Here is a 19,725-nt window from a genome sequence, read left to right as displayed (position 1 = left end):
ATCAGGGTGGAGGAGAAGATAAAGAGAAGACAAGAGAAGTCTAACAAAGGAAAAGGCAGAAATGCAAGAGGAAAAGGAACTTTCTCTACAAGCAAACAGTATCATGAGGATCAAGAAGAATCAAGTAAAGGTAAGGAACAAGGTGTTGATACAAGAGGTGGATTTAGAGGTTCAAGAGGCGGATTTGGAGGAGGAAGATACTCAAATGTTTTTACAGGTAGATGTTACAATTGCCAAGAGGTTGGTCACCCAGCATTCAAGTGTCCGGAAAGGCAAGGATCCACGTCAAGTGGTGGTGAAAGAAGGAATGAAAAGAGAGTCCATTATGTGCAAGAAGAGGACGGTGAGAGTGTCAACTCTCCAACTAGATATGTTGATCCTGAAGTAGGGGAATCCTTGATGGTGAGAAAAAATTTGTTGAAGATGCCCAAAGAGAAAGACATCAGCCACCAGAAGAGTTTATTCAGAACTTCATGCAAGTGCAAAGGTAAAATTTGTAAGATTGTCATTGATTCAGGTTCTCAGGATAATGCGGTGTCTAATGAGATGGTGACTAAGTTAAACTTGTTGAAATTAATAGCCAGATCGGATTAGTTAATTTAAATTTTAAATGACAATTAAAATTTAAAGCATATTGTAATATCTTAAAGCATGGTCCTATAAGCTATATGTAACGTGCTATGAGGGGGGAAAATATAACTTGTAATTCACATGATAGGTCAAGACCTATTTCATGAAACTTGTAAATGTAACGTGCTTAAGGTTATTGTATTTTGGTGCCCACTTGTATCTTGACTCCTAGCCGACATGGAGAAACAAATGGTTAGAGTCTCCTATAAAGGCAATATGAACTTCATTGTGAATACACACATTCAATTTCACAGCTATTATTCAATCTGCTTTAGCAATTTAACTGGTGCGAATCTAGTCATGCGAACTGGCTTGGAGATTGAGCGAAATTATTGCGTATTCTGAGCATCCAAATCTGCCATTTAGACCTGCGATTTGTGTGCCATTTCTAGGTGAGTTCAGGCAACATATTGTGCCTAGTTGATGTGCTAATTTAGTTAATCTACTAGGCAATCTTATCTGAATCTACTGGGCAAATTTGTAGTTTGTCTTGACTGCGATCTCTCTCTCCTAGTGGCGCCAAAATCTCAGACGACAAATCAGGTTTATACATCAGCATATCACAGTGACTTGAATTAGGCAAAGTTCTGCCCTAGATTGGTGATTAATCAAATAAGTAATTTGATCTTCATTGTACTTATAATTTGCTCATGATAAGGATTTTGATCTGGATCTTTGATGCTGGGTTTTTCCTCCGAGAGGGAGGTTTTCCCAGGGTATTCTGGTGTTTTGTGTCTCGTGTGTTTGCATTTGACTTGTTTCTAAGTTTTGTTAATTTGCTCACTAAAAATTAACATTGTATCAGAGCTTTAGGTTCATTCTAAGTAATTAGATTAACAGTAAGCTTTCACCTTTAGTTTGTTGTTTTATTTTCAAGATGGTGACAGGTGTGAAAGTAGAGGACAGACTTGATGGGGCTCTTAATTTTACCTCTTGGAAGGTTCGTGTTGTCCTTGCCCTTGAGGAGATTGATCTGCTGCAGTTTGTAGAAGATAAGGATCTGTCTGAGCCCTCAGATCCAGAAAAGTTAAAGCAGTTTGAGAAGAATGCTCTTAAGGCCCAAGAAGTTCCTAATTGATTCTGTAAAGGATCATCTTATCCCAATCATCTCCAAGCTACCTTCAACCAAGGAGATGTTCAAACACTTAGAGGGAATGTAGGAGATCAACAACATCAGCTAGGCACTTACCCTAAGGCAGCAACTACTTCAAGTCAAGATGGGTAAGGGAGATTCAGTAATGTCTTTCTTCATGAATTGAAGGATCAACTCAGCTCCATTGGAAATGAAGTTGTGGACAAGGACATTGTCATGATTGCACTAAATGGACTTCCTGATTCTTGGGATCCATTGATTCAAAGCATAAGCGGAAGATCTGAATTTCCCACATTTGATCGCCTCTGGTTTGATTCCATTCAAGAATAATCACGTTTAGCTACAAGAGGAATGCTCAAGGGCACTCGTGGAGGTGACCATCACATGCTTGCATCTCAATGTGTCAAAAGGAAGGGTGGTCATTGGAAGAAGAAGAACTTCAAAAGAAATAGAGATTCCAGACCTCCTATTGTTCACCATTCAAGGAAGAAGCCAAGGGATCTTTCATGTATCCATTGCTTCAGATGTGATAAGTTTGGACACTATGCTAAAGAATGTCAGAATCTGCCCAAGCAAGGAGAAGTGAACCTGAATGAAGTTGCAGATTCGAAGGATAACGAAGACTTCCTCTTCATTTCTGCCTTATCCAGCAATGTGCCAACTGACAGCAACACTTGGTTGATAGACAGTGGTGCATCCAAGCATATCACGGGATACCGAGAGCACCTCTCGGACTTAATGGAGAAAGAGTCCAACCTTCATGTGGTAATTGGTGATGATGCTCGGTATTTGGTAAGAGGTTTTGGCAATACTTCTTTAAATTCAGAATCTGATATCTCCTTGCATCTTAGTGATATTTTATTTGTTCCTGGAATTAAAAGAAATTTAATCTCCATTTCTACCCTAGAAGATAAAGGTTATCAAGCAGCATTTTTTGAGGGTAGAGTACTTGCATCGCCTAAGAAATCTAGTTTTAAATCTGCTCGTGTTATTGGAAATAGATATGATAGTTTGTATAAGCTTTCAGTTCACCCTGTTCAAGCACTCATTCATGAGGCTCTCAAATCTAGCAAGCTATTACACAGAAGGCTTGGTCACCTTCACTTCTAGGCACTTCCCTCACTTGCAAAGGTTGTGCATTAGGTAAGAACACAAAGTCCATTTCATAAAAGTGAAAGTAGAGCCAAGGAAAAATTAGCACTTGTTCATTCTGACTTATGTGGACCTATGTCAATTTCTTCTCCCAGTGGATTTCTATACTATGTTACATGTATAGATGATTTTTCTAGAAAGACTTGGATTTACTTTCTAAGATCTAAAGAATCTGATGAAGTACTAATTAGGTTCAAAGAATTTAAGGCTCTAGTTGAAAATATATCCGGTAAAAGGATTAAGGTGTTAAGATCTGATAATGGAGGTGAAAACACCTCAAGTAGTTTTCATGACTTTTGTGTAGAGACAGGAATTAAGGAGTTCTACGTCCCATACAATCCTCAACAAAATGGTATGGCTGAAAGGAAGAATAGAGTCATTGTTGAAGCAGCTAAAGCTATGATTCATGATCAGGACCTGCAGAATTTCCTATGGGCCGAAGCATCTAACACTGCAGTGTATATTCAGAACAGATGCCCTCATCGTGTCCTGAAGAACATGACTCCCGAAGAAGCCTTCACTGGAGTCAAACTTGATATCAGTCACCTAAGGATTTTTGGAAGTCCTGTCTATGTTCATGTGCCAAAAGAAAAGAGATCTAAGCTAGAGCCATCCGGGAAGAAAGGTATCCTTGTTGGATACAGTGAGTCCTCCAAAGCATTTCATGTCTACATTCCAGGAGAAAGGTACATTGAGGTAAGTAGGGATGTTACGTTTGAAGAAAATATTGCTTTTAAGAAATCTAAAGGTTCCCTTGTCAATAATGATAAAGAAGTCAATGATAATCAAGATATGGATATTGATACTAACCCTGAGATTCAGAGGGATTCTATTGAGCCTCCCCAACCTATTGAGCATGGTGATCCTCCTGAGCCTCTAGATCCAATTGATGGACCTAGAGATATTGCAGTTAGCAAGAAAAGACCACTTTGGGTTAGGAGCACAATTCAAGAAGCAGAAAATTTTGCAACTCCCCAAGGAACATTTAGAGAAAGCTGAAGACCTCAGAAATTCTCAAACTATGTTGCAATGATGTGCAATATAATTGAGACTGAACCATCAAGCATAGAAGAAGGTATGAACCAGCAAGCATGGAAACTAGCTATGGATGAAGAGTATCAATCCATCATCAAGAATGATGTCTGGGATATTGTGCCTAGACCTAAAGGTAAGTTTGTTGTTTCTTCTAAATGGTTGTTTAAAATTAAACATGCTGCTGATGGTAATATTGAGAAATATAAAGCTAGATTTGTAGCTCGTGGTTTTTCTCAAAAGGAAGGCATAGATTATGAAGAAACATTTGCTCATGTTGCTAGATATACTTCTATTAAAACTATTATAGCTATTGTTGCAACTAAGGGTTGAAAGCTACATCAGATGGATGTAAAGACTGTTTTCCTAAATGGTGTCATTGAGGAAGAAGTCTATATTGAGCAACCAGAAGGATATAAGATTCATAATAGAGAATCTCATGTATGCAGATTGAAGAAAGCTCTTTACGGCCTCAAGCAAGCTCCTCGAACTTGGTATAAAAGAATTGATAAGTATTTGGCTAGTTTAGGGTTTTGTAAGAATGATGTTGATCCTAACCTTTACTTTAAAGTATTTAATGGTGAAATGTTAATTCTAGTTTTATATGTGGATGATTTATTTCTAACTGGTGAAGATAGTCTCATCATTAGATGTAAGAAAGAATTAGCCACTGAATTTACAATGAAAGATCTAGGTTTAATGCATTACTTTCTAGGGTTAGAAGTATGGCAAAGATCTAATGAAATTATCCTTAGTCAAGGAAAACACACCATTGATATATTGAAAAGATTTGGTATGCTGGATTGTAAACCTATGCTTACTCCTATGGAAACTAACTTGAAGAAATTGAGTTTATGTGCAGCTAACTCTAATTTTGCAGATCCATCGGAGTACAGGCAGTTGATTGGATCCTTGATGTATCTAGTTAACACTAGACCAGATATTTGTTATGCAGTGAGTGCCCTCAGCTAGTTCATGAACAAACCGAAGCATGTTCATCTTGTTGCAGCAAAGCATATACTGAGATATTTGTGAGGCACATTTGGCTATGGGTTGAAGTATCCAATCAACACTATCATCACCTTGGAGGGCTACTCTGATTCTGATTGGGCAGGAAGTGTAACTAATAGAAAGAGCACTTCAGGAATATGTTTCAGTTTGGGTTCTGTCGTGATCTCCTGGGCCAGCAGGAAACAATCCTCAGTTGCATTGAGCACTGCAGAACCTGGGTACATTGCATCAAGTGTAGCGTCAAGAGAAGCAGTGTGGCTTCACAAGCTTCTTGTTGGGTTGTTTGGACAACCTTGGGAACCCACAGTCGTTCATTGTGACAATCAAAGTTGTATTAAAATGACTGCTAATCCAGTGTTTCATGACAAGTCAAAACATGTGGAAACTCATTATCACTATGTTCATGATATGGTACAGAGAGGTGGCATTCAGCTGAAATATGTCAACACTGATGAGCAGATTGTAGATGTTCTCACCAAGCCTCTAGCTCGTGTGAAGTTTGAATACTTCAAAGAGAGACTTGGAGTTGTTGAGAACATAGCTCTTGTTGAGAGGGAGTCTTAGTCTCAGTGATGCACTAAGTTGCATCTACCACCCTCAGCGGGCAATGCAAGGTGACATTGAATCCTTCTCAGGGAGAAGGTTGAGGTGAAAGACCTCCTCCACCCTCTGTGGGCAACGCAAGGTGGATCCATCCTCTGCGGGCAATGCAAGATGGATTTCATGGAAAGTTTCATGATGTGTTATTACAATATGGTATGGTCACTTGCTATAATCCTCCCTAGCTAAGAGGGAGTGTTGAAATTAATAGCCAGATCAGATTAGTTAATTTAAATTTTAAATGACAATTAAAATTTAAAGCATATTGTAATATATTAAAGCATGGTCCTATAAGCTATATGTAACGTGCTATGAGGGGATAACTTGTAATTCGCATGATAGGTCGAGACCTATTTCATGAAACTTGTAAATGTAACGTGCTTAAGGTTATTGTATTTTGGTGCCAACTTGTATCTTGAATCCTAGCCGACATGGAGAAACAAATGGTTAGAGTCTCCTATAAAGGCAATATGAACTTCATTGTGAATACACACATACATTTTCACGGCTATTATTCAATCTGCTTTAACAATCTAACTGGTGCGAATCTAGTCATGCGAACTGGCTTGGAGATTGAGCAAAATTATTGCATATTCTGAGCATCCAAATCTGCCACTCAGACCTGCGATTTGTGTGCCATTTCTGGGCGAGTTCAAGCAACATATTGTGCCTAGTTGATGTGCTAATTTAGTTAATCTGTTGGGCAATCTAATCTGAATCTACTGGGCGAATTTGTAGTTTGTCTTGACTGCAATCTCTCTCTCCTAGTGCCAAAATCTTAGACGACAAATCAGGTTTATACATCAGCATATCACAGTGACTTGAATTAGGCAAAGTTCTGCCCTAGATTGGTGATTAATCAGATAAGTAATCTGATCTTCATTTTACTTATAATTTGCTCATGATAAGGATTTTGATCTGGATCTTTGATGTTGGGTTTTTCCTCTGAGAGGGAGGTTTTCCCAGGGTATTCTGGTATTTTGTGTCTCGTGTGTTTGCATTTGACTTGTTTCTGAGTTTTGTTAATCTAATCACTAAAAATTAACAAAACTTGGATAGGATACCGCATAGGGAACCTTATCATGTTTCTTGGGTGAATGATAGTCAAACTCTCTTAGTGAATGAACAAGCTTATGTGGACTTTCAGATTGGTGAATATACAAATAGAATTTTGTGTGATATTTTACCTATGGATTGTTGTCATATGTTTTTTGGGAAGACCTTGGCAATTTGACAAGAAGGCACTATATGATGGTTGTGAAAACGCCTATCTTATTAGAAAGGATGGAAGAACATTCAAACTGACTTGTTTGTAGGAAAATGAGAAGGTGAAAGATCAGACAAAGATGGTGATGTTTGGTAAGAAGGAACCTCTAAGGAATAGGGAGGTTGAAGCCTTTCCAAGGCTTGAGAAAACTGCGGCACCCAGATTGTTTGAAGGGGTGATGATTGGGTCAATCATGTGTCCACTTGTGAAGGGCAAAATCAGTGATGAAACAAATATAGCAGGTGTAGAAGGTTTGGTTCAGAAAGAAAAGACTGAAGATGTGTTGGAAAGGATGCAAGAGCAAGCACCTCATGGCAATTTTTGGTGTAAACCAAGCATGATAATGCTTTGTAATCCTTGTTGGTCTGATATGGCATTGTATTCTACTATTTATCCTTTTTTTGCAGGTGTTTCAGTTGTACAACAAAAGTATGGAGTTGGAATTTCCCCATGGGACATGGGTTTTCTTCTAGGGGGGGTGTATGGTGCAGGAGCACCTAATTTGCCCTCAAGCCTCTATGAGACTAAGTATGAAAGTTTTGTGTTTTGAAGTGTCAAAGATGTAAATAAGGTCTTTTGGGACCATTTATGATGTAATAAGGACAGTAATGACCATTTGTGATGTAATATGTGTCAATGAGTCCATTTATTGAGGTTTTGAGTTCTAAAGTTGTAATATGGACAAAATTGTCAAAAGTTGCCAATATGGTACAAATATGTGAAAATGATCCATGTAAAGGGATTTATGATGTAAAAGGGTATTTTTGATGTATTTGGACCTATTTGGATCCATTTTAGGTCATGGAATGGTTTAGGATTGAAAGTTGTCAATTTTGCAAAAGTTGTCATAATGTTGTCATGTTTCAATAACACATAAAAAAGTGTTTTTGTGTCTCTAATGATAATAGAGAGTTAGAATTCGGTTCTTGGTGGTTGGTGTGGTTATGTGGGTATATAAATATCCTTCCAACCTCGTGGGAGAGGTTGTTGATCGTTGTATGGTGAGAAACTCAATAAAATTTGGAAGATTGCTGCACTTTTCTGAGTTTTCTCTACATAACAGTCTGAAAACCTGAAGTTTTCCATACAGTAACCTTTTCATTTGCTTGGAAAACTGATTGGACGTGATGCTGGGATGAATCCTCTTTCATTTGCTTTTGGTCTTGTGTCATTTCATTCATTTTTGAGGAAAATATCACATTTTTAGTAAAAACTGTCCAAACCCTACCTAGGGCTGGCAGCAAGCATAAAAAATGTAAAACTTTATTTCTATACAATGTAAAACCACTCCAATGGGTGGAAAATCTTTGTACATATATGTTTTCTATTTCCTATGTCTTGCAGGGATCCATGAAGCATTTTCCACGTGTTGTTGAAGGACACAAAGTCTGATTTTGTGTCTCAGACTGTGGATAGCAATGTATTGTTGGTGTTTTGGAGGTGTTGAAGTGCAAATTGGGCTCCCAAAGGTTGGTTGAAGGCTTGGAGAGGTGTGAGGGGTTATTGCAGATCCTAATGAAGTGTTTGTGGCCCTTGATTGACCAAAATACTCACCATTTTATGACTGTCCCAAAACTGGGTATGTTGCTGTCCTATGGAACTAGTGGACTGAGATTTTGAGATTATGATGTAATGAGTGAGTTTGATGAGTGGAGGACAATTGGGGAAGGTATGTGGGAGTCCTTAGTAACCCTTCGAAGTGTTAGGAAGCCCTGGAGAGAGGTTTTGGCTCGGGTTATTATGACTGTCCTAAAGCATGTTTTGACTGTCGTAAAAACAATGAATCCTCAATAATCATTGTTATGTCATTTTGGGTGGTTGGGGGGGGTAGAGAGTCATGTGTAGGCATGTTGTGAAGTCTTTGAAGGGATGTCCAGGATTACTTGTGTTGTAAATATCCATTTCATGATGAAAGTGGAGATTGGAGTCTTATTGTGGGATTGGTGTTAAGCAAGAGGCTACAAAGGGTGTTGATGGTGTATGAGTGTGGAAAAGTTGTCAATGGGGTCTAGTTATGCTGTTTTGTTCTATTTGAGTATATACCAATGCTTGGTTGAGAGTCAATGAATCAAGAATGTGTCTTGGGGGTATTGGAGGGTTTTGAGAAACTAGTGGTCTTGTGAGAGTTTGAAAGTTTGTTACCTATTGAAATAGGTGAGTTGGGAGAAAGAAATCCCAAATTGGAGTTTAGTGTTGGATGCTCTGCATCATTAACCTTTTCCATTTCTAAATTTACCATGTAGGCATCCTTAAATGTATCCATTTCTTCATCATATGAAGTTACATGCACTTCATTGGAGACACCGTGGCACTCAAACATACTCCCTTCTTTAGTTAGGTCATCTTCTTCAAATTTTGTAACCTCTCGCTCCTCTTCAATTGCTGTTGCAAAATCATCCCCAAAGCAATCTGAATTTCTATCTTTTTCGTCATGTTTAACATCCTCAATTTGAGTACCAATCTTGGAAGACTCAACCACATTATTATTTTCATTTGAAAAGGATGCTTCCTCATGACGAAGCACAAATTTGGAGCTGATGTTGCAAAAATCTAAAAGATAATTTCTACATCAGCATTGTTATTAGTACCATTCTTCATGTCCAATTGGTAAGAAGAACTTGGGACTGCAGTACAGTCATAAATAGGTCCATTACAAGAGAGATCTATGTCATATGTAGGATCCATCACACCCGGATTCCAAATGCAATATTGCTGATTACTCTGCTCAAGGGATGTGTGATCTAAGCCTTTTTGTTCACTACATTCCAGATTTTTTGAGTTTCCATCATGTGTATGAACATCATCTAACTCAACAAATCCCAAACTATGGTTTGATTCCTTGCCAAGATGAGGTGAAGGTGATGAATCAATGCTAGACTCAATTAGAGGAGAACCAAGTGAATTCATACCTCCTTGTGTCTGATCTATCATAGCTGGTTCTATAATCTCGATGACAATATCTTCTTCAATCTTCATCTGCTCTTCCTCTAGAAGCATATGAGTGCATTCAACACCATCACTAGCTCCATCAGAAACATTAAGGAACTCATCATGCACAACCTAAAAAACTGATTTTTCTTCTTCTCAAATGACAAACTCATCAATGGTAGGTGCATGCATGTCATAGGAATCATCATCAACATTCTCAAACTCCCCACTTGTAGGTTTTCTACCTTCTTCTTGAGCAAATAGTTTAAAAGCTATCATGTGATACTTTCTCTTTGCAAACTCAATCTTGTAGCATAATCTCAGATGGTGGTTATTGAAACTATTGAAAGGTAATTCTTCCTTAATAGGTTGAGGAAGTGTATCATATTCCTCAAACATGCCAAGAATTTCTTCTCTAATCTTCAGCTCATATGAACCCATTATTAAATTTTGAATTTCTGCTGAAAGCACAAGATGGCAGGAATATCTGTGCTTTGATACCACTGAAATAGCACTTACATTTTTATTTAGTTTTAAAACACAAGGATTTGCACCCGTTAATGTTAGCATAAGAAAATCCAACAAACTCAACCACTTGTCTAACAGGAGTATTAGATAGCAACTTGAAAAAACGTACCGAAAATGAAAGGGAATACAACTTGCTAGTGTAACCAGCCACTTCCACTTTTCAGCGGGCAATACAAAAGACTAAACTCGACCACTTATTCAACGGGAGTGCTAATATCAAATGCTGGAAAGTAATGAAATAAGAAATTGGCGGTGAACCAACCACTTCCACTTGTTCAGTGGGTAATAAGATTAGCTTCAAAATCTGAAAATTAAGAAGCACTGTTTAGTACTACTAAATCAGCGAATTACAATACGGCTAACATTGAAGCATCATGAGAAAACACTGCTACTATGAATCAAGAGCTAGAGAAACCAAACCAAACGCAATGCTGATAAATTATAATGAAAAACAAGAGTTAGAACAGCAATACCCAATCTGATATGCAACAGCTGCAGACTGATTTTTTTGACTAGCAACCCAAGAAAGCTTCAAATGATCGTATCTCCCTCAATTCTTCTCCGAAATAGATCAAACTGAAAGCAAAGACACCATAAAGGCTAGGCGTCCAACCTCCATTCAATCCCAAGTTCCAACCAGAAACTAAGGAGATTGCACAAATCCCAATGCAACCCAAGCAAGATGGTACGGTCAACTAAAAGTTAGGACCAGCAGCAAAAATCAATGTGCTCATAAAAAAATATGAAACCTTGGGCATAGGAGCGTCCAAATCTCTAGAAAAGAATGAGCCAGTACTCACAAAAATCGGACCAAACCTCCAAGCAGTACGAGTATAAACTTGAATCAGCAACTAGGGTTTTTACACTCCAAAAACAAACACCACTCACACACCAACTAGAAAACATCAAATCCACTCAAAACAAAAATCTCCATTGGAATACTCTGGCAACCTCTGGATGAAGGTGCACCACACTTAGCTAAGAGTTATCTTTCAAACTCGAAACTCAAAGAAGCTAGGAAGGCACGCAACTTTGAAGCTAAAACTTTGAAAACATTTCAGCAACATTTCATTATCTCGATATTCAACATACCAAATGAGCCTCTCAAACTTGCTTTTATAGCTTTTCTCAAGGAATCGACCCTCTTCTCCAGGCCATGTGGGATTAAAAGTTTTAACTTTATTTTATTTCCCTTTTCATGTGAACCAATAACTTAACAAAAATATTAATAATTCCCAACTAGGAGGACCACATGAGAACATCTTTTAAAAACAACTTAAATTCATTGAGCCTAGGCATGGGAGTCAAAAAGCAACTTGGAATTATAAAATCACTTCAAATATTACCTTCCAAAAATGGACTCCAAGAGAACCAAATGAGCCACCCCTCAAACTAGACTGCCAAAAATAGAAACCAAGTGTTGTATTGTACTGCTAAAAATAGTACTTACTAAAAATAACATACTGCTAAAAATAGTAAGTGGCTCCAAACACCTTTTAAGCATAATTCGAGTAGTCGTCAAAATTTACTAAAAATAGTAAGTTCAAAAATCTCCTCTGATGGAGATGCATGTCATACCACTTTGAAGCTCTCGAGAAACCCACAAAAACCTAGAAGGCAAACTTCCAAACTCTTGCAAACACCCCTCTAAAATCCACCTGGAAAGAAATATCCTCTGATGGAAATGCATGTCATACCACTCTAAAGCTCTTGAGAAACCCAGAAAAACCCAAGAGGCAAAATTCCAAACTCTTGCAAACACCCCTCTGAAATCCACATGGAAGATGGAAACCCTAATTTAGTCTTTGATTAGCCTACGAGTTTCCAGAATAGGCTAAAGATCCATCTAACAGTCTAGAGCTGACAAGGAACATTACACACAAAGCCAAAATCCATTTCCAAAATTTGCCGAATCAGCGAATTGGGTCCTTGAAGCCAAATCTGAACCCGATTCTGAACCGGCAACTTAGTTTCAAGGTAATTAGTTCATTGTTGGACATTGTTGACCCCAATCTCTCTCTAATATTACTCAAGCCGTATAGGACCATAAATGAATGGTGAGTAAGTGAGAACATGCATTCAATTGAATGCAACCTTACATACATATAGTGGACTTTTACTCATTTATTAACATGGTGTTTCGAACAGTTAGAAAGCTAACTCTATACACCTTTAGTACTCACTAGTTCACTATAGCTAACAATTTTAAATCCTAAAGATACTGCATCCAAAGGAAGAAGTGTAGTCTCACTTGAAAAATGATTTAATCTCAGAGTTTCAACACCCACTCTTCGAAGACACTACACTTGATATGAAAACATGCTTGGCAGAAATTTGGCAAAGAGGTTCAGTAATTTAGAAATATTCTTATTGTAGGCCTGCTCATCTGTGATGTATGGGTTATATTAACTTTGCTTGTTTTGGCTCACAAGTTAGCATTTTGTCTTTAAATTAAACTTAGGTTGCTGAAAAAAGAAGATACTCTTTAGTTACATGAAGCGGAAATCAGCAAGAGAGCTGCTCCTTATGGAATCATCTTCTCCACGTATATCATTAAAAGGTCCTTAATCTTTCTATTTGTTAGGATAAAATTTCCTTGCATGAGTTAATGTTTTGCTCCCACTATTCCATCTCATCACCTTGCTTTATCCTTTATATGCATCATTGATTTTCTTTGGAGGATCTATTTATCATTTTTTTCTACTCTATAAGATGATGATTGCGATCTAGCTATGGCCTACAAACAACAATAGAAACAACATAACTTCCTGTAGGTGTCCAAACGGAAGAATCTACTAAAATGTAATGTCCCCACTTTAGCAGTTGACCAAGTGTATGTGCGTTAGCCTAGCTCTACATGGTCCCGAGGGTTAACGAAGGGTTTAAGGGGATCCTAGAGTGTTTTGGCCTAGTCATTTCCAGTTTGGGCTAAAACGGAGTTGATTTACTTAGTTTCAAGCATACTTACTATTTTTAGTAAGTCAGCAGGACACAACGGAGGCTAGCTTTGGTGATTGGATTCGATACTCCTCGGCGAGAGCTTTCCGACGAGCTATCACTCGCACTATTCGGAGTCTGATTGCTAATATATTTTAATGCCTGAAGTTTTATTAAAGTAACATTTAATTTAATTGTAAAATATTGAAGTGTTACTTTAATATTTATTTTATGGGGATGTGTGCAAATCAAAGGGGCACCCAAGGGAGACATAAGTGAATATTTTAATATGTTTTATATTGCACATCTTTTATCCCACATTGCTCAAGTGAGTTGGGTCGACCCTTGGAGAAAGAATAAAAGGAAGCTTTTGTGGCTTCACTCGGCATGTTGAATATGAGAAGAAATTGATGTGTGAGTTGCAGATCCATTCTTGGCATTAAGGGACATCTATCCTCTCTTGTGACATTCTAGACGTCATTCCTTTGGGGTTTGGCCTTTGGAATCCATTGCTATCAGCTTCATTAGTAAGCAAATTGGGTGCATCTCCAGCTACAGGCAGATTTGGTGCTTTTGCTCATACCTTCTTCACTTCTTGTCCAATGCTTATGCCATTCTGAAGGGATGATTTTATGAAGATATTGGACTGATTGAAGACTCATTAATACTGTAGCAACACTGTAGCACAGCACTATTCACGTACTGTAGCACAACACTATTCACGCCACTGTAGTGCGACACTATTCATGTTGCTGTAGCACGGCACTATTCATGTTACTGTAGCAGCAAGATGGGAAGTCATTGTTGGAACATTATGTCAAAAATGCTGGAGTATTTAGTGAGTTGAAAAAATCTGCTATGTATTTGATTTTATTAATTCTGGAAATAATATCATATCAGCAGTAGTTCAATCTTCATGTTGCATATTATTGTAATTTCCTTCTAGTTCATGTTATGTGATTTCAAATCTATGCAAAGACTTAAAAACAAACAAACATTTCATTTCCGAAGCCATGAGGGGGTTTAAACATTAAACGAAGAAATAAGGAGTTCGATGCAAACTATTTGACTAAATTCCTATCAACAGTTGGTTTAGTTTTTGGGCATTCTAGGGTGTCCATTACATAAAACACAAAGAAAGTGCTTTCACCTGATATAATACTAGAGCATACAGTATTCAATTGGCAACTTAATTTTTAGGTTCTTTTCTAAATTTGAAATCCATGTTGGCATAAAGTACCACCGTGGTAGCTGCATCTAATGAACCTAAAGCCACAAAATTTGTCGTTCTAAACAAATAAATGATAATTTGCCTGGAAGCTAATCCATTTGTAGCTGCATCTAATGAACCTAAAGCCACAAAACTTGTAGTTCCAAACAAATAAATAATAATTTGCCTGGAAGCTAATCCACTTATCCATCAGATAATATAAGTACAACAAAACTTTGATAATAAAATCTACAATGAATATGTTTACACAAGTAAGAAAACCGTAAACATCATGCTTGGATCGAAAGAAAAAGGTAAGAAAGGACTTAAGTGGAAGTAGAAAATGAAGCATCATTACGGTCATTTCACTTACACATCAGATAAAAATTTGACTTACTTATACAGATCGAATAGAAGAGAAGAATCACCAATTATAGTGGTATGGGAATATCCAAAGGTGACCCTGGAGAAGGCTCTAATATTTGCACATGTGGCAAGGCATTTGATAACAAAGCCTGTTCATGAAAAGGTTATGTATCAAACAAAAAGAATCCAAAATATCTACAACAAATTCTGACAATGATAATAATCCAAAGCTTTATTTACAATAATGATATAAACTTACAAATCAAGTGATAGAAATCAATGATCTATATTTGCAATATGGCAGATACATCTTTCTTACTGAAGAGAAACATTTATTTTTTGATTAACACATTCTCGCAATAAACTGTTTAAGAAATAAAGATACAAATAACATTTCTTATAAGCGATGGGTCATTTTCTCTTCTACAATGTATAAGTCGGTCACAATTTTGTGATAGAATTAAAAAATCAGTATTAGCCATGTATAAGAGAATTGTTATAATAATATTATTATAGGGCATGTCTGTTTAAAAAAGCAACAGTGGTAATAAAATATCCCTCCAAATGCATACTCGAACTTTGTATTCAATGTGATAGTTTGAATTCTTTCAAATTGTCTTCCTTTATTTGGTGAGCAAACCATTAGTAGGGATCAAGCTTTGTAGCTATTTTTTAAAACAATTCTATACAATGTAGAGTCATGCAATTTTTAGGGATAACTAAGAATGTCAAAATTGTGCCTTGCTGAGGCAGAACAAGAAAACTGAAATTTTTAACTCATGCCTATGAGATCGCGTCTAGAAGTCTGGAGCACAAAAAAAAAAATTTAATAAAAAACATGACCAATATGAGGCACATGCAAGCAAAATGCAAGAACAAGAACAAGTTTTTACAAATTCGCACACTTACAGAAATGCAAAAGGGCAAAGGAGCATAAAAAATGGATCCCATTTGTCAAAATCGTAGCCCTCAAAGCTGTACACTTGAAATGTTGGGGTGCAATTTATTACAAACCTTATATATCAAAAAACATTCAAATCAGCAACACACAAAAAAAAAAAACAGAAACCTTCTTCTGAGCAATCATACAAAGTACAAACTATTTGACAAATTGTCAATGGTGAAAAAGATGCAAAACAATTGGTTTCAAATAGGAGTAGATCATGTCAGATACATTTTGGCGTTATACGAGAGGGAGTGCAGATATATTTTGATGGATTTACATTTAAAATCAGAGTGACACTGTGTCAGCACACTGGGTTCTTTCTGAGATTGATACGGGAGCTTAGGATCACATGTGGTTGCAATTTGAATCAGTCTAGTGATTCTGATGTTGTGTAGGCATTGTTTGAGGACAAGCAATCTTTGGGGAGGGAGGACTATAATATCTCCATTTTAGGGTTCTCTAGCATTGCAATTGACTTTAACCTTCTCGGTGGGTGTTTGTCTTATCCGAGGGGTTATTTGATGTTGCGAGTGAGTTCAAATAGTCTTGAAGACACTTATGCCACTTTCTGAAGTAAATTATGGCTTCAAGTGTGTTCTCCAATAATCTTGAAGAGGGTGTCTATTTATAGTAAGTCACCTGATTCGCTTCGTTTCTCATTTTTCATCATCAGGATCAACTCTAGTATAGTCAGATTTCAATTCCGATTCTTTGTGGCAAATCCCACAAAATGGGTGCATTATTGACTTATTATTTTACTAAGGTTGCTTAAATTTTAGTAAAATTTTTTAAATGCACCTTAGTATGATAGCTCGTTGGAACTGAGATGAAAAGTTTTAAAGTATGGAAACATAAAGCTGGGACATTGCATATCAAAATTATCATTATTTTAATAAAAAGTTATTTTCAGAGCTAAAATGGAGTTTTAATTAAAATGGTGAATTTTGAATTGTGTTTTCTTGAAAGTTTGGCAGGAAAAAGTATAAAAGGCTTTTCGGGGGCTCATTGTCAGGGACTCACTTGGCAATAGCAGATTATTGTTTTTTTCTCTAGTGAAACCCTTGGGGTTTTAAGGATTGAACTTGTTTGTTTCAGCTCTCTGGAGGACGAAAACCCTCTCAGGGAAGATTGACTATGTTGGTGAAATATCCACCCTGGTCAATGCAATGTAGCTCATTCAGAGTTGCGGTAGGTTGCACAAAAAAGAGATTACAGGTATAGTTTATGAAGTTCACAGGATTTAGAGAAATCGATTTATCATGTCCCAGTTTTTCAAGTTGTCAAGCTTACAAGTTTTTTTAAATTATGCCATATACAGACCAAAAACTAAATAAATAATTTGTTGTTATGTATGCAGGTGAAGAGCAGAAAATATTAAGTGAAGTGTGCGCTTATGAAATAATGAGTTGAAATTTCATAACTTCTTATTTCTTTGAGCAAATAAACCTAGCTGTTCAATTTTGTGTTTCTTATGAAGGCCGCACTATATCTCAGATTAAGTTCTAAGGGGTCGAAGAAGAGATTGGAATTTTTTTAAGTCCTTGTGCTACCATGATGGGTCCCTTGTGCCAACATAACAATCAAAAGATGTTGCCAGCCCCTTTCTTTTAGAAATCGAACCACATAGTGAACAATTTGAGGTGAAAATCAAGGCATATAGGAAGAGTTATAAATTTTCATGAAACTCTAGTGTGGCATCAAACCTTGCTTCCAGAATGGACAAAGGAGGTTTCAGATTTTAATAAAGGTGCTTGCACAAGAAATTTTTAAGGCTTAAAGCCTTGTTTGGTAGTCGACGCAACCCATGATAAGGCTGGCGCATATTAGGTGAGAGGACCCAGCAGTTGAGCGCATTACAATAGTTGTTATAGCACTTGTTGATTTAATGCCCAATAATTTTAATATTACACCAATAGTTGTGACTTTAAAGTTGTTAGTGTCGATGATGACCACCCATAATTGAATGAAAAGTGTTCCTTAAATCTAAAAAGCAACAAATCATGTGATGCCACATCATCATACCAATAAAACATGACTTAGTGCAAGTATCGGTCTCACTTTTCTTGGGGCCTTTTTGGACACCTTGGCAAAAAGCATGCTGATGTGGCCCTGAAACTTTAGTTATAAGCAAGGGACTTGTCAAGTAAGCTACTGTAAAATGTTGGGAGTGATTTTAAATTTCAACATAGGATTGCGCGAAGTTAGGGTGCTCAACTAATGGGTTCTCCCCGCTAGAAAAGAAGCCAGCGAAAGGATTTTAGCTGCCAAACCATAAAAAAGGGGTTGGCTACCAAGTGTGCTACCATAAACATTTTTTAAAAGAAGTCCGAAGCTTTTAAAAGGCTTTAAGCTTTAGGAAATTTCAACACCACCCCAGCAGTCCAGCACAGCAGTTTGGAAGGTCAACAGGGTCAACAAAGGGTAGAAAGTTAGTGACTGCATCCTCAAAGAGTCACCCCATCATTTCATATATCTTCTGAGTAACTAGGAGGGTCGCTCCTATGCTGCTGATCACTAAGGAATTGTTCAGAAATTATATCTGCTGTATGGTTGAGTTTGGTGCATATTTCCAGTTTACCATATCAGCCTCCTGTTGGTGTCCATTTCCAGCTATTGAAGGGGCAGTGTTTTCTTTGTAAAGAAATTTTGAAATGAAAGGCATAATCTCTGTATGGCAGCATTACCAGTGATCAATGTGTAAGGTCAGATTTGTTTGGATTCATACTTCTGTTCTCTGAATCAACAGCAGTTTAGTTTCTTGTATAATTTATTGAATGCATATACTGTGGTAGTTCATTTCAAAATATACTATGCAATACCATTATTGAATGAAATCAATGCAAACTTTAACACATTAAACTGCAAACAAAGTATTCCTCTCAGTAGTCGGCCAACTATTTAACGAAATTAACTTTGAGAGGAAGTGCAAAAAGAAATAGGTGCAACACAACTAGGGCAATATCTTACATAGCCATATCTGTCACTTAAGCATTTTTCAAAAATCTAAATTAAATTTAACTTGCAACCTTTTCCAAATCTTATTAAGACTTTGAAATATGATGAACTTTTTGTAGAACCTAAGAAAATTGTTAAAACCTATCCATGGAAATCAAACTAATGACTGCCTTTCACAGATAATAAAACGATAGCCACCATGAATTCCATATACAGACAACTAAACCCCAACAAGATCTTTCCAATAACACTATGGCCTAGAGTTTGAGAGAATCAACCATCGATCATGCATGCAGACATATGAGGTGAAAGACAGCTTCCCTATGGAAACTACTGAGAACCTGCTGCAACTTTCACTGTACTATCAACTAAGAATTACTGATATGCGCCTGAAGACTAAAGCATTGTAACTGCGTCATATAAGCACTGAGATTACATGCCTTAAAACTGCTGGTTTCTTTTCTATTTATGTTGGAAATCCCTTAACACCCTGTCACTTTTTAACTGTCTGATTTTGGCACGCTTCACTTGTGTATCAGCCACTTCAAATGTGTGAATTGGGAGAGGAAATATGATGGTTTTAACACTGAAAAAGTGTGTCTAGGTCTCACAAATGTCTCTTCCTCCAGTAGGTCTAGATTAACCAAGTCTTTGCCATCTTTCAAACTGCAGCCAAGCTTTCATGTGGCGAAGCCACTCTATAAGTGTGCATTATTGCCTTGTGTAATCTCTTTTATTCATGGCTCCCTTCATTAATGCATTAGCCCCTTATTGATTGAATGGCAGAAGATTGATGGGATTCTACTGGTAAAAAGTGTGCCCTATCTTTGCCTTATTTCCTCTTCATTTAATGGAACACTCTTACATCTCCTTTGCAACCTCCTAAAACCCAGGCACACTTCACTTATCTAATTGCCACTTTTGATGAAAACTTGGTGGAGATTTTGGGTGGGGCCTTGCCACTAAAAAAGTATGCTTAACTTGAATTGACATTAAAAACTCCCAAGGTGCCTTTCAATAATCAATTTTCCACTTTCGGGTGGTTTCCTTGTGGCATTTCCACCTGATTT

General features: G+C 37.2%; 1 protein-coding gene across 6 annotated transcripts in view; it reads right to left on the bottom strand.

The window, feature by feature from the left end:
* The window catches only part of LOC131064629 (uncharacterized), a 171,245-nt gene that overhangs the window by 24,736 nt on the left and 126,784 nt on the right, over positions 1-19,725 (bottom strand). For 5 of the 6 annotated variants that reach the window (XM_057998825.2, XM_057998853.2, XM_057998871.2 and 2 more), the window contains one exon: positions 14,786-14,903. In XM_057998825.2, the coding sequence (XP_057854808.1) occupies positions 14,820-14,903 (84 nt within the window). In that variant the 3' untranslated portion in view covers positions 14,786-14,819. The remainder of the gene's footprint in view (positions 1-14,785; positions 14,904-19,725) is intronic. The other variant, XM_057998834.2, reaches the window with a different exon arrangement.

Source organism: Cryptomeria japonica, chromosome 1 (assembly GCF_030272615.1).
Source record: "Cryptomeria japonica chromosome 1, Sugi_1.0, whole genome shotgun sequence".
Classification (NCBI taxonomy): Eukaryota; Viridiplantae; Streptophyta; class Pinopsida; order Cupressales; family Cupressaceae; genus Cryptomeria; species Cryptomeria japonica.
Note: the sequence above shows the minus strand (reverse complement) of the source record. Positions and strands in the feature narration are given on the sequence as shown.